This window comes from Euphorbia lathyris, chromosome 1 (genome assembly GCF_963576675.1).
Source record: "Euphorbia lathyris chromosome 1, ddEupLath1.1, whole genome shotgun sequence".
NCBI classification, from domain to species: Eukaryota; Viridiplantae; Streptophyta; class Magnoliopsida; order Malpighiales; family Euphorbiaceae; genus Euphorbia; species Euphorbia lathyris.
In genome coordinates this window covers 21,523,567-21,538,552 of record NC_088910.1, presented here as the reverse complement: position 1 = coordinate 21,538,552, position 14,986 = coordinate 21,523,567, and the positions used below count along the sequence as shown (strand labels likewise).

Genomic DNA, 14,986 nt, shown 5'->3' with positions numbered 1-14,986 from the left:
GGTTAAGAGAAATCTCATTTCAATCTTAAGCTACCACCTTGCAAGGATTTAGAGTCAAGTCTTCCACAAGCGATCCATGGACATATCTCCCATTTATCGGGAGTGATTAATGCTCAATCCAATGTATAAGGATCCCGCAATTACTTCCTGTGATACCCAACGTCTGCTGTTCACACCCCAGAGTCATCTCTGTTAAGGATCGTGTTACAACAGGATCAAAGCGTCACATTCTGTAATCCAGAATTACCAATTAACATTCCTTTGAGTCTGAGGATTATTTATACCTATTAATACTAATGAGATGAACAGGTGACAAGGATGAATCTACCCATCCTGTTATCTCAAGTCGGGTCCCCAATCCTAATGAACTTCTTTTCATCGGATCCATGTAACTGTCCAGATATCTGTATATATGAAGCTTGTGAGATCAGCTTTCTGTCGGGACAGAAGACATTGTTACATGCAAGTCTCAACAATGATATGTCAATCCTGAACATATTACCTGACTTGGGGTGGTTTTAAGTTTATTAGTTTATTATAAAGTTTCGTCTCACTTTATGCTTGTATGAACACTTTATAATCACTTTAAACAAACTTACAGATTTCCTTTTATTAGACTTTATTTAGTTCTTAAAAGGGATTGCCTTTATATAGTTATAAAACATACATATCATTAAAACAAATGATATAAAGAACACTTCATTTACATTAAGTTTGTATCCTAGAACAATTGTCTTATAGGACACTAAACCCCAACATCGAGGAATTATCAACCTCGTCATGTCTTCAGACTGGGGGAAAAGTGGGTGTACATACACCACAAATTGTGAGACGGACTAGAAATGAGAATAAATAAGACCCTAACACCCCCACCAATTTTAATCCATCTAGTGCAAAAAGATGAAAAATGCTAGGAAGAAGGCTTTACTAAAGGAACTAAAACTGTTACTGATGATTCCTAAGCCGGGTGATGGTATCATGCGTGGAAATCATTGTGTGGTGGCAGTGACCATTCTAGAAGTTTATAGGACCACCAATTATGATCCCTATGTGGTCTATAAATATTTGTTTGAGAGGACGTGTCTTGGTGGCCTGGCCAGAATAGCAAATTCCATGGTAGGAGATATTTGACCCTTTTAAAAGACCAATTACTTTTAAGTTGAATAGGGTAGATGGTGTTTATAACATCACCATTGATAGATAATTGGGTGCGATCATGGTATATCAAATTGGGAGACCATTAGATCTTGTTGCGATGTCGATGGATGAGAGGAGGAATGATCAATGCCTTTAAAATTAGATGGTGATCTATGAGGACCAGTTGGATGTGGGGATGCAATTACCCCTCATTCCTTTCTTTGTGGAAGTGTTTAAGGAGTTCAACTTAGCCATTCGGTAGAAAAGTGTAAATGGTTGGAGAATAATGGTGGGGATGTACAAATAAGTCCCTAGTTATAAGCTTCAAAATAGGCCATTATACAGAGTCGACTTTTAACCATTCAAAATGTCTATTTGACTAATACTCAAATCAGAATTACCACTTATTCTAGAATAGGGACAACGTAAACCCCGTTATACCTATTCCTTCGCGTCGGGAGGCTAAAAGAGGAATAGCCTATGGAAGTACACGGTGGGGTGAGGTTTGATCACAGGAGTTCTAACTAACTTGGAGGCTATCAAATTAATAATGACCAAGTCTCCTCCTATCGAAAGTATAAATACATCGTGTATTTGGAGGGGTATTATATCGGAACCTTCGTTGCATTGGATTGCTACTAATATGGGATTTCCTTTGGATTATAATTTTATGGGTTGAGTTTTTTTTTTATGTTACAGGTGTGATGGCATCACAATCTTATTTTAAGTGGTCGATTGACCTTGATCATTTAGAGTTTAACTTTGACTTCGAGCTATTGGCAAATGCATATCAATAGGTGGAGTTTCCCTCATTGGATATGTTTTTTTACCATTTCTCACTGTCTAACCAAGTGGAGTATGGTTTTGACACTAAATTATGCTAAGGGCATTATACAAGTCTCCCTGAGTAATGCATGTCCTACCTTTAAATCTGTTGGGGAGAATGCCCAATATAGGTCAAAATTCCATCCATACACTATGAAGGCCGGTACTCTGGAGAAAATGTCAACATATAAACTAGTTAGTACATCTTCAAGTACGTAATAGGATGTTGTGGGGGGTGGAAAGGTGTGGAGGATAATGCCCTAACTAGAGGTGTTACCGAACTAATTGAGATCAAGGAGGGTGAAAGGGAGCTTGTTGACGGGGAGCCTGCCTCTAAAACATTGAAGAATGATTTCTAGTGGGGAAAGATATTGAAGTTGATCAATCGTCAACTCTATACATTATTGATGATGAACATGGGAAGTTCATGAAGGATATGGAGTGGAGGGCGAAAGAGTATATGCGCCATGCAAGGAAGATGGAGCCATATGAAGATATGCCGAATGACATATTGGGGAGGCAATGCTTCCCTAACAACTGTGAAGGGGGGAGAACGCGTATATAGATGTTGCGCCTGCATAATATCTTGAGTCATTCCATCACAGTCAGTAGGGCGGTAAGTGCTCTATATGTTTTGTCATTTACTGTTTGTTAAGTAGGTTACTAAATTGCACTAATGCTCTTATGTTTTACATAAGCCCTTATAGAATTGAGTGTGGCCTTACAACAGTAAAGGGGGGACAAGAAATACCTTAAGAATGCTTTGACAACTGCAGAGTCTCGAAAGAGGGAAACTCTCATACTAAAGAGGTATGTCGAGGGGTTGCCAATAGAGAAAGTAGATTTTCCTTCACAAACTAAAGTTGAACAATGATAAAGAGGATGCAGATGCAATGAAAAATGTAGTTAATGATGGGAAGACTAAAATGGAGGTTAATATTGCACAAAGAATAAATGACTTGGTGAAAGCCATAGAGGCGGGTCACGACTTTAAGTGACAGGTTAACAAACTGATTAAGCAGAGTTGTCTCTATAAGCTTGAGATAGACACATCCGTGGCAAAGTAGTCATAAATATTCCTTGAAGCCGGAAATAAGGAAGATGTTGTCGATTCTAAGTTACAATGCCTTGAAGGTGAGGTGGGAAGGTTGAACCAAGATTGGAGTGGGTTCAATGATGTTTTTGCAAAGTGAGAGTTATTTGTTGGCTTATTAGCAATGCATACTTTTACAACACCTGGATGAGACATCTCGCCCAACTTGAAGGCTCATTGGAACTATCTCGCCCAATTCGCGACATCTGGTGACCCAGATGGGCGAGCCTGCCTGTAACACCAACAAATCGACCAAAATACTAACGAGTGCTGCAACTTGAGGGATATGTATTAAATGATGATAGATCCGGTTGCAAATCCATATTCTAACTCGGGGGGTGGGGGGATAAGAGTTGAACTGGTTGTGTTTAATTGTTTTTGTAATGGTTTTCGCAATCGTGTCGTGGGCACAAATTATCCCTCTTGTAATAGTCTTCCTTTGTTTTTTAAGGAACGTTTGTTCGTTATGTCTTTATTCATACGACAATTATTTTTGTTGGGGTGTGCACCTTTATGGCGGCGCACCTATGCTGGTACCATTTGGTGTGCAAAATTTGGTTTTTGGGCCAATAATGTTTATGAAGTGGCCTTCACGTGTTGATACCTTAAATTATGCAAATTTTTGAGATGAATTACCTATGTTTGAGGAATTTTTACCAGGTGTTTTCACTAGTTGGTGTGCATACATTGGTTTTTCGAGTCAACTACGTTTGCGAAGTGTCCACTAGGTGTTGATACCTTAAGGTATGTGGGTTTTTTAGATGAATTACCAACGTTTAAAGTATTTGCACTGGATGTTGTCACCAATCGTTGTGTAGGATTTTAAGAATGAAAATTTGTAGGGCGCATATGTCGGTTCTCGTTACCTAATCACCCTTATTTCCAATAACGGGCTGACTTAGCTATTTTTGCCAATAGTCATATTTCTTAATGATTACTTGTAGTTATAAGGTTTCCACGTATCTAATAGCAGTTTCTAGTGCTTATAGAAAATCCGTTGTGCATCAATGCTATATATAAGTAAATGTAAGAAATGTACAATTGTGAAGAATAAGAATCATTTTTATTGATAATATTGCCTAACGGTTTGTACATTACAAGTATTATCTAGTGGTGCTCATTCTAGGGTGGACAACTTATAGGCTCCGTGTAATAGAGTTTTCGAGATAATGTTGGTGCCTTCCCAGTTATGCCCTAACTTTCCTTTATTGAGTGGTGACTGAAAAGCCATTGTGTTTCTCAACTCCAACTGTTTGACTTGAAACTGTCAGACACATACGTGTTGGTTATAGTATCGGGCAACCTTTTATTTAAAAAAAGTGACCACAAAAAATAGCAAGGCCTGAATTCCTCGATGCTTTTGGTGGCGTCTCTAAGTGATAATTTATTAATGGAGTCTTCATACTTCTCTACCCATAAAGAATAAAGAGTGACTTCATCTAGGGGCTTTGACTTTGCGCCATAAATAAGGAAGAAATGTGTCTTCCTCGTGTCTGTGTGGGATCCGATATGACTAGAGGATCAATAAGAGGTGATCGACACAACTATTTCCTTTATATAAAGCGTGCTTTGATGTCGCACAATTGTGCGTGATCTTTGTTAACTCATTGCTCCATTGGCGTGATACCATAGTGGATCGTAATTGGGTTCCCTATTGCTCGTAAAAATTATGAATAAAGGCACATTCAAATTGTTTGTAATTGTTAGTGAGGAAGGAATGTGGGACGCCAAATCGATTCAGGATGCAACCCTATAAGAAGGATATGAGCTGGCCGTAAAGATGATACTCAAGGCTTCTACCTTTACCCATTTAATGAAGTAGTCGATGGCTACCGCCATGTATTTTCGTTGTTCGAATGTTGGAGGGAAGGGACCTAGATCCACACCCTATAGTGTGTCATTTGCCCAGTAGATCCTCTCAATATGACTGATCATTAGTTTCAAATCATTATAGACGGTAACCTTTCCGGAGGCTAGTAAGTGTAGCAGATACTTCTAGAGATTTGCTTGTTTCTTTTCTAGTCATAATGTGAGCATAACGTGGGTAAATCATTTTAAGAATTTTGGACCTTCCTGTTCTAATACCATAATAATTTATTTGAATACTAAAGAGAGCAAACCATATGTTTTCTTATATATGATTATATAGCAGTTTGCACAGATTAGTTATAGTCCGAATTTGTTGACAATTTAGTTGAAAGTTTGACTATTTATTTCTCTTTTAATTGTTGTTAATATATTTTTTTTTAATGACTAATATAATAATAACATGTACAAACTCAAAAACTAATAAACTATTTACTTTAAATATAATTAATAGTTTTCTTAATAAAATTAATATTTATAAAAATATATTTTTAAATAACACTGATATAAGATACCATTAATTATATATATATATTCATTTTTATGAGAAAGAAGAAAAATTTCACTTCCCTTTTTGTTTAAAATGAAATAAATCAAGCGACACGCAAGCGGTTGAGGAGGAGGGAGGAATTTGGTAGGAATTTCAATTCAATGTGTTTTCCATGCAAATAAAAATCGAATAAAAAAAAAGCAAAATCAAAACCAAAACGCCGCCGCTTTGACTATTGTAACAAATAAGCTTCCAAAAACCCCCCATAAAAAATGCTACTAATATACTAGTAAGATTTCGATACAAACTAAGCTCTCCCTCCTTCCCTCCTTCAGAGCTTCCGCCCAATAAAACGGCGATTTCTCCAACTTCTCTTCTTTGTGCTTCTCTTCAATCACCATTAATAAACAGATTCTCCTTTGTTCTAATCTAACATAGCTCTTTGAAATTCTCTCTATCTCCATTTTCAATTTTGTTCTTCAATGGCTCAAGTTGTGGCTACTCGATCTATTCACAATTCGCCGCTATGTCCTACCTCTGGATCTTTACTAGACCGAGTCGATAAACTTAAGCCTTCGAGTTTTTCTTCCAGGATTCTCACACTTGAGGAGAGCAAGAGGAAGAAGAATAGTCTTACTATTGTTCGTAGAAGCACTCAAATTGCGGCTGCTCAGAGATCTACAAGTGCCGGGCCTCAAGTTATTCCTGTTTCTCCTGAGGATGTGCCACTGGTCTGTACTTCTCTGCTCTGGCAATACTTTGTTTTTTATTTTTTATTTTTGAAAATGCCTGATTACTAGACCAGCTTAGATCTCGATTTCTTTTGATTTTAGCCAGTTGGTAACCGAGGAAGTAATGTGCTTAGCTTGCTTTCGTCTAATGGTTCTTGTCGATGCGATAATTTAGTTTGTAGTGTTATTTAATTAGTCAATTGGCAATGGAAAAGATTGAAAGAGTGATTAGGCCAAGCTTGAAGTTATTTCCGTTACTGCTTAGTATTTGTGTGTATTTGACAATTTGCTTGATGCTTGTAATTTATCCCTCACTGCTTTACTCGTTCAATTTATGACATTTTTTGAGTTACTTGTGAAATGATTGTGTCAATGTCACACTCAGACCAGCCATGACCACAAAGTGTCCCCCCTCCCATATTATGCTAGTTTGGCAATTAAGAAAAATGCGCATTTCTTTTTTCAGAGAGACGAGCAAGTTCTGCATTTACAACAATCAGGCGACACATCAGTGGGTATGTGGTCCAAGCCTGTAGTTAGACGCAAAACAAAGATTGTTTGCACCATTGGTCCTTCAACCAACACAAAAGAAATGATATGGAAATTAGCAGAGGCTGGAATGAATGTTGCTCGAATGAATATGTCCCATGGAGATCATGCATCTCATCAGAAAGTTATTGACTTAGTTAAAGAATATAATGCACAGTCAAAAGACAATGTTATAGCAATCATGCTTGATACCAAGGTAAGGTCACCTCTTGTTGATTTTTTGCTTCGTAAATCATACTTAAAGTGCTATATTGTCTGATCTACTAGGCATTTTCACTTTTATTGGGACTGTTTCTGACATTTGAAATCTCATTTCTTTTTAATGGAGTTACCATGTGCACTTCTCCTATATACTTGCCACATGCTTTTGTCTGGGCAGCTGTTTATGGTTTCCATATTATCCTTTTATAACAATGGAGTCCCATAAGCAAATGAATTAATGAAGAACTCTCTATTTTCTAATGCCATAATGGTAGTAAACTGTCTAGTAAATAAAGGTGGCACACAGAATGAATTCTCTGTGATGCATTTTTTAGTGGAAATCTCCGAATTATCCTACAATTGCAAACACGCATGTATTATTAGATACATAAGCACATAAGTGTAATGTGCCTTTTATATGTGATTGCCTTATACTTCTGTTTTTTGACTTTTTTCTGTTACCAGGGCCCTGAAGTTAGGAGTGGTGACTTGCCTCAACCAATCATGTTAGCACCTGGACAGGAATTTACTTTCACAATACGCAGGGGGGTTGGTACCAGTGATTGCGTTAGCGTTAACTATGATGATTTTGTTAACGATGTGGAGGCTGGTGACATGCTTCTTGTTGATGGTATGCAACACAGTGTTTTCTATTATAGTAATTTTTCTACATTTGCATAATGGGCAATGGTTGAAGGATGGACTAGCTGGATTTTCACAATTCCCTGTGGCCTATGTATTTCTGAGCAAATGAAGAGTCTCTGGGCTGTGTGTATCTATATATGTATGTATGTATTTGGCATTAATCTACTTGCAAGAGAAAGCTACTTTTCTCTCTATCCCATCTTGAGTTTGTGAGTTTTTGCTAGTCTTAGTGTCTTAAATGTATAGAAGAGGAAGGTTTTCTTTTTCTTTTTCTGAAAAAAGGTTGATTTCCTTTTTCTTTCCTTTTTTCCCTCTTTTCTTTTGCAATTTTTTTTGAACAAGGACGAAGGTTTCTTGTAGTGTGTGTGTATATATTTTAATTCTCGATCTATGGTGTAGGTGGTATGATGTCACTACAGGTGAAATCTAAGACAGAAGAATCAGTATTATGCGAAGTTATTGATGGAGGAGAACTCAAGTCTAGGCGTCATCTAAATGTTAGAGGAAAAAGTGCAACTTTGCCTTCTATCACTGGTTGGGCCTTAAATTCCTTTTTACACCATTCAGTTATACTCTAAAGCTTACCCATATATAATATATTTCCTTTGTTTGGCTCTAAGATGGTTGGTTTCTTTGTTGACAATGTTTTCCTGCAGAAAAGGATTGGGATGACATAAAATTTGGAGTAGACAACGGAGTTGACTTCTATGCAGTTTCCTTTGTTAAAGATGCACAAGTTGTTCATGAATTGAAGAATTATCTCCAAAGTAACATTTGTTCAGCACCTTCACATACAAAATTAAAATATCTCTTATTTGCAATAAACTTGCTAAGTTTAAAGTTCTTGATGTTTTTCCTTCTGTTCATGGATTATTGCAGGCTGTGGTGCAGATATACATGTAATTGTAAAAATTGAAAGTGCAGATTCTATCCCAAATTTGCATTCCATCATCACAGCATCAGATGGGGTAATAAACCAAAACTTTGCATAACATTTTTGGGGTGTTGATAAATTGGATGGAGCTCTTGGAATTTGGATGTAGTTATGATTTACCCGCTAATCTAGAATTTAACGAAGCAATTTAAAAAGAAAATGTTGAGCTTGATGATGAATGCAATATAATGATATTACCATTTCCAATCTCTTGATTTGGAGAATAATTCATGTTATTGGTAACTGGCAGCCCTTTTATCTTCTATTTGCGTGCTTCCATCAGCCCTTTTAATATGGTTTTGTTTGTCAAATTTGATGTGGTTTAATGTGTTAATGCATCTGACTGCAAGGATATATGAGTTATTGGTTGTGCATTTTACATCTATAACTTGTTTGGTTTGGAAAATCAATTTAGTGTTGGTTGATATAACAGGAATTCTGAGATCAGAGTTGGTATAATAATAGTCTAATCATCCATAATTTATCTGCTGACGGTAAAATGTTATTCTCTTATTTAGGCAATGGTTGCAAGAGGAGACCTTGGTGCAGAGCTCCCTATTGAGGAAGTTCCTCTTTTGCAGGTAAATTTGTTTGTTAGAGTGATGACAGGATGGCACCATTGTTTGTGGCAATTGTACTATTATGAACTTATGAAGCCCCATAATTTCTATTTCAAATTGTAGGAAGAGATTATCAGACTATGCCGAAGCATGGGGAAAGCTGTTATTGTGGCAACAAACATGCTAGAAAGCATGATTGTTCATCCAACTCCAACCAGAGCAGAGGTATCTGACATCGCCATTGCAGTTCGTGAGGGGTCTGATGGAATCATGCTTTCTGGAGAGACAGCTCATGGAAAGTACGTTATTTTTTCTTCAGGTGTCCATTTTGGGTGTAAATTCCATATGAAACTATGCTTTATGCTTTAAAAATAATCAAAATTGAAATTCATATCCTTCCAGATTCCCTCTGAAAGCTGTGAAAGTTATGCATACTGTTGCGTTACGAACTGAAGCAACTATACCTGGTGGTTCAATGCCACCAAATCTTAGTCAAGCTTTCAAGGTATTTAGCATCACATACATTTTCCTTTATCATTTATTGGTTCGATTTCATTGTCTCTGAAGATTCACTACCAATTTCTTTGCTTCCTGTAGAACCACATGAGTGAGATGTTTGCATATCATGCAACCATGATGTCAAACACTCTTGGAACCTCAATTGTTGTATTTACCAGGACAGGATTTATGGGTATATTGCTGAGCCATTATCGACCTACTGGCACTATATTTGCATTCACCAATGAGTGAGTTTCTAGATTCTCTGAAGTTTGATCTTGGCCAGTTATTCTTCTATTTGCATTCACAAATTAGTGAGTTTCTAGTGTCTCTAAATTTTAAAGTTGTCCAGTTACTCGGGTTCATGTCTGAGGTATAAGATACGCTGAATATCAGACCTTATCAGGGCGTAAGCATTATAATTTATAGTCAGTACTGCGTATAGACTTTTATTCTCATTTATCCTTGTCTAGTGGCATGAAAATAATCTTGTTCTTTGACATCCCATGATTTAATTCCTTTAAATAACTTCAATTGTTGACTGCCGGACTTAACGACGTTAGCCATATATAATGTAGATTAGCCATTAGCCATTTATAAGAATACTAGCTGCTGCTTCTAGAAAAAGGGAAGTGAAAAAGAACGAACACAATCCAGGACAGGCAATTGTTAAGAGTTCATGTGGAAGAAGTACTTCATTTTTCAGCTTGAGAGTAAGACTAAGTGATTTTGATGGCCTTGCAGGAAGAGAGTACAGCAGAGACTGGCTTTGTACCAAGGAGTATGTCCTATATACATGCAGTTTTCAGACGATGCTGAAGAAACCTTTGCGAACGCCTTATCAGTGTTAAAGGTTAGTTTTTATATGCAAGTCCCATTATACATCGATAATCAGCTGGAAGTTTAGGCATGCCAATCAGCTTGTAATTTAATAACTACCATGAAACAAGTTTGCGCTAGTTGCCTGGAAGTTTTTGGTTGCGGCGTACTGCTACATTGTTAACAATATCATACAAATGTGTTGTGTCAATCGGGTTGTTTTTATAAATCGTATTAGAAAGTGCCACCCCAACCGACAAATTCCATGAAAATTTGTGTCGTCCCCTTCCATTGAGCTAATGATATTTTTATGTGTTGTGATTGCAGCATCAAGGGATGGTGATTGAAGGGGAAGAAGTTGCCCTTCTTCAGAGTGGCAGACAGCCAATCTGGCGGTTCCAATCTACTCATAATATTCAGGTTCGAAAAGTGTAGACAAGAAGAAAGATGATAAATTTATGAAGACCTTAACATGAGGATAAGTTAGGTAATACTTCCACAGTGGGATTGCCATCTTCTATCTTTCTCCTAGGATTTTGTAACTGCATAAATTATTAAATTGGTTTCCTTTACCTCTTTTTATTTTTTCTTATTGTTTTCCATGTTTGTGTTGTATTAAATTATTAATTATGCTTTAGAACAAATCAAGTGTGTTTAATGAAAATTTTCTACCACAGTATTACTACATAAATTGTTTCTGCACTGGAAGGATTATCCAAGTATAAATGCTGCCCCCGACTGCCCGCTCACTGTTCGGTTCTCTTTTTTTGTAGTTTCTAACAATAGTTATAAATTGTTTGGTTAGGATTGAAAAACAACAGTTTATAGTTATTTTAAAATCAGTCAATATGAGGGTGTCAAAACGACTTATTGTGCCATAATTGTGTCATGTGATTTATATATTCTACATGATATAAAATGTCAGAAAAATGATAATTCTATCAGTTGAATTGTTTTTGTAAAACATGTTATCGTGTCAGAAACTGCCAGTTTGGATCATGTTGTCGTAATTTTGTAATTTGAGAAACCTCAGTTCATCTATTGATTAATTAGCTTCCATTACAGATCTTTAACAAAGACAGAAAGTCAACATAAAAAGATACAGATATCCACTTTATTGAAATCAAAGCAAATATTTAATAACATTTATTAATTCATCAACTTTGCTTTATGGAATTAACATCAATTTTCTAGAACAAGAACAATTCAAACTCTTGTAGCTTTCAGAATGGCCGAACTATAGCCATTCTGGTCATCCCAGTACTTTGACCAAAGCATAATACCTCCATACTTAGCTGATTTCTTTATCACCGGAAGTATTTGAGAACTCAGCACATCCGGTGGAATATACCCACTTCCGGCAGCCCGAGGAGCAGCCGGCAACCCTAGGAATATTTTACCCGCCTTGATCGATGTCGTCCATTGATTCCACGAATCAATAATATTAACAGTATTACCTGAACTATACTGACAAGGAGGGTTATTATAGAATTGAACCCAAACATAGTCAAAAAGACCAGTATCAAGAGCAGCCCCTAAGTTACTATCTGGAAATGGACATTGAGGAGCTGCACCTAAATACACCTTCCTGCCTCTTTTGCTATATTCAGACAAATAACGAGCAAGATCGTTCCAGTATTCAGTTGAACCCTGCTCAATATCAAAGTCAATCCCATCCAGAACAGCGTCGCCTAGGGGACGTGACACGGAGTTTGACTTTCCGCCTAAGAAACCGTTCCATAAATAATCTGCAACGTTTTTGGCATCAGTTTGAGAGGCGAGGTTGTAGCTACCAATGCCACCGCCGAGAGAAAGCAACACCTTGATTCCTCTGTTTTGGCAACTCTTGATTCCGGTGCTGGTACCGGTGCAACCGTTGTTAGCGGGGTTACAATGGCCAGCGAGGTTGAGTTCCGGAGTTTGACCGTTGCCGAATTTGTTGAGGAAAGCTATGTTGACATATGCATATTTGCCTGTGGCACATGTTGCTTCTAGTGTTCCTTCGTTGCCGTTTTGACCCCAGTAAATGGAGATTCCACCGGCATGGGATGGTTTTGTTAGTGAAAGTTGAAAGATAGAGAGGAGAAGGATTGCTTGGATTTGGAGTTTAATGCCCATTTTTATCATTTATGTATGTGTTATATTTAGCAGCATGAATTGGTCCTTTATATAGAGAAAAACGTTAATGGAAAAACTGTCAACTCCAATAATTAATAATCCTACATTACTCCTTACCTAAACTTTTTGCAATAAAATAAACCAAACTTGACTTATGATTTTTTATTTATTTGGAGTTTCAAAAAATAAATGAAGTAGAAAAAACAAAAAGTAAGTACACATTTTAAACATGAAAAGTTATATTTTAAACCTTCCATTGAAAATAAAATAGAAAGAAAAAAAAAAGTTAAAATTAGGTTTAATACATTATTTATTTTTGAATTTATTCAAAAAGTTTAACTAGCCTTTAAATTTTTAAAATGTTCCGATTTAATTAAAATGTTTTAATAGTTTTTTATTAAAATGTAATTAATTAATTATGCGGTTGAAAAAAAAAAAACTATATAGGAGAGATTTTTTTTTTATCATTAAATAGTGGAGTTGGCCGACTGGATTTTTGGTTCGAGGGAAGTGCTTGAAGATCTTGTGTTTGAAATATTCTAAGCTGAAATATTAAAGAGATAAAGCAGCTACTAATAATATATAAATATTTGTTTCAAAAAAAAAAATAATATATAAATATAAATATGTGAATGCATCGATTGGTCAACTAATAAATAGGGTTAAGATAGGTATGAAAATCGCAAATACAAGAAATTTGATTTGGCAGAAGTGGACCAATAATACTATTTTAATTTAATTAAGGGATAAAGTATGAAAATAGATTTAAAGTTTCTTGAAAAAATATCCATTTAAACTCTATATATAAAATAGTATTAATGTAAATTTAATGTTTAAAAAGGAGTACCAATTTAGGTTTTGATAACAAAATGTGACACGTCATTTTCCGATACGTTCTGATTTCTCTCTCCATGTACAATTGGCAGAAATTAACCGAGTAATATGAATAATGTCTCACGTTCCATTATCGAAAACTAAATTGATACTCCCTCTGTTCCATTATATAAATCGTTTTAGAAAGTGATTTTTTTTCCAAAATATAAATCGTTTTGGTTTTTCAAGAACTTTTAGTTTAGTTTTTTGGTCCAAACATTAAATATTTTGTCTTGATTTATGTGTTTTTTAACATTCCAATGTTTATTGCCCAATAGTTACGTGAGAGAGAATTTTTTTTTTTAAGTTAACCAATGAAAATTTATTAATTTGACTTAACATTAATTGTATTTCTTAATTTGTGTGAAAATCTCTAAAACGACTTATATTATGGGACAAAGGTAGTACTATTTTTTAAACGTTAAGCCCACATTGATATTGATACTTCTCCGTAAACCATAGAACTCTATTTTGTTATCTTATCCTTTTAATTGAGGGAGAATTACTAAACTAGCACATTTTAAGGGGTTAGTTTACATTTATAGCTCATTTTAAATAAATGACCAAAACTAGCATATTTCAACATATAACCCATAAGTAAAATCAAGTTATTTACCCTCTTTTTCTTCCTTCCTTCTGAATCTGATTCGTTGTCTGATCTTCGCGTTCTCGTCATGTCTAATCTTTGCGTTGTCTGAGCTTCGCGTTCGCCGGAGGAAATCGTCGAATGAATCGTCAGATTCGCGCAATGAAATATGTTAAAGAGCGGAGTGTTAAAGTGGAGTGTTAGAGAGCGTAGGTGTTAGAGCGGAGTGTAAATGACGAGGGCAAATGTGGAAGAATATGTTGAAATATGCTAGTTTTGGTCATTTAGTTAAAATGAGCTAGAAATATAAACTAACACTTAAAATGTGCTTAGTAATTCTCCCTTTAATTAATTAACATACCCTGTATTCTTCCAAAAAAAAAAACATACCCTGTAATTTTCTTTCACTTTTTTTTTTTTTTTTTTGGAGATGTGGCTAGGCTAGCTAGTGGGTGCCTTGTCACCATGGGTTACAGTAACTTCAATTACGACTAACATAATTGGTTTAGACACATAAATTAGGCTCAATATCACTAACCAATTCTAAAGATCAAAATTACTATTTTTTTTAAAGTAGAGAGGTGCATTAATTTTTTTAGACAAGTATAAGAAATAAGTATAAGAAATTTACATAGAAATTCTAAATTCATTTTTTAAAACTTAATTGTAAAACTAAAAATTATTATTTTAAATATATTTTAAAAATTAAGGTTTATAAATTAGCAATTTAGGATTTATTTTACAGGGATTAGAATTTATGAATAAGGTCTAATTTTTTTCTTTCTAAATTAGAATATAAATCATACTTTATTTGAGATATATTGAAAATAGTGACATATTGAGAAATAATTTTGATGCTGTCATTTAGTTATAATTTTATAGTTAAATATGATCTTCATATATAAAATAAAGTCTTCCTACATACATGAATATCATAACTAACTATAAAATTACAAGTAAGGGCCGTTTGTTTTACATACTATTTGCTGTTACAGTTTGTTGTTGGAAAAACTATTTTTCCAAAAAAAAAAAAAAGATTTTCTGCTTTTGTAAAAGGTTAC

General features: G+C 35.3%; 2 protein-coding genes across 2 annotated transcripts; one reads left to right on the top strand and one right to left on the bottom strand.

Annotated features, from left to right (window-relative positions):
• Positions 1 to 5,699: 5,699 nt before the first annotated feature.
• LOC136224458 (plastidial pyruvate kinase 2) lies at positions 5,700 to 11,050 on the top strand. Its single transcript, XM_066012804.1, has 12 exons — positions 5,700 to 6,142; positions 6,609 to 6,887; positions 7,358 to 7,523; positions 7,937 to 8,071; positions 8,194 to 8,304; positions 8,417 to 8,505; positions 8,990 to 9,052; positions 9,155 to 9,330; positions 9,434 to 9,536; positions 9,629 to 9,777; positions 10,274 to 10,382; positions 10,676 to 11,050. Exons 1-12 carry the CDS (start codon positions 5,894 to 5,896, stop codon positions 10,781 to 10,783), a joined length of 1,737 nt encoding a protein of 578 aa, XP_065868876.1. The 5' UTR covers positions 5,700 to 5,893; the 3' UTR covers positions 10,784 to 11,050.
• Positions 11,051 to 11,434: 384 nt separating this feature from the next.
• LOC136224465 (hevamine-A-like) lies at positions 11,435 to 12,496 on the bottom strand. The gene has a single exon (XM_066012814.1). The coding sequence runs from the start codon at positions 12,473 to 12,475 to the stop codon at positions 11,555 to 11,557; it is 921 nt and encodes a 306-aa protein (XP_065868886.1). The 5' UTR covers positions 12,476 to 12,496; the 3' UTR covers positions 11,435 to 11,554.
• Positions 12,497 to 14,986: the final 2,490 nt, after the last annotated feature.